General features: G+C 60.9%; 1 protein-coding gene across 1 annotated transcript in view; it reads left to right on the top strand.

Moving 5' to 3' along the window:
• Positions 1 to 206: 206 nt before the first annotated feature.
• Positions 207 to 361, top strand: part of TPP2 (tripeptidyl peptidase 2) — a 65,342-nt gene continuing 65,187 nt past the window's right edge. The window contains exon 1 of the mRNA XM_025044981.1: positions 207 to 361. Within this exon, the coding sequence (XP_024900749.1) occupies positions 259 to 361 (103 nt within the window). The 5' untranslated portion in view covers positions 207 to 258.

The raw sequence follows: 361 nt of genomic DNA, 5'->3' as shown, positions 1-361 counted from the left end.
ACCCTCCGGCACTGCGTCAGACTCCACCTCCTTCTCTGCGGCCCGGGCAACACTCCGGCACAGCTCCGGAGCGTGGCGCCGTTAGCTTACATAGCAGCGTGTGATTGGCAGCCTCACCCTGGCGGGTTCATTCACCAATGTGCTTTCAGCTGACTTTAAACTCACTAACAGAAGCAGAACTACTAAAAAAGGTATTTGGTCCGCTCGGCCGCGCGCCGCCTGGCAGTTTGCCTCTTCCTCGTCCTCCAGCCTGCGTCCATGGCCACCGCCGCCACTGAGGAGCCTTTCCCCTTCCACGGCCTCCTGCCCAAGAAAGAGACCGGGGCCGCCTCCTTCCTCTGTCGCTACCCAGAGTATGACG

Source organism: Pteropus alecto, unplaced genomic scaffold (assembly GCF_000325575.1).
Source record: "Pteropus alecto unplaced genomic scaffold, ASM32557v1 scaffold13, whole genome shotgun sequence".
NCBI lineage: Eukaryota > Metazoa > Chordata > Mammalia > Chiroptera > Pteropodidae > Pteropus > Pteropus alecto.
This window is presented reverse-complemented; position numbering and strand designations above follow the sequence as displayed.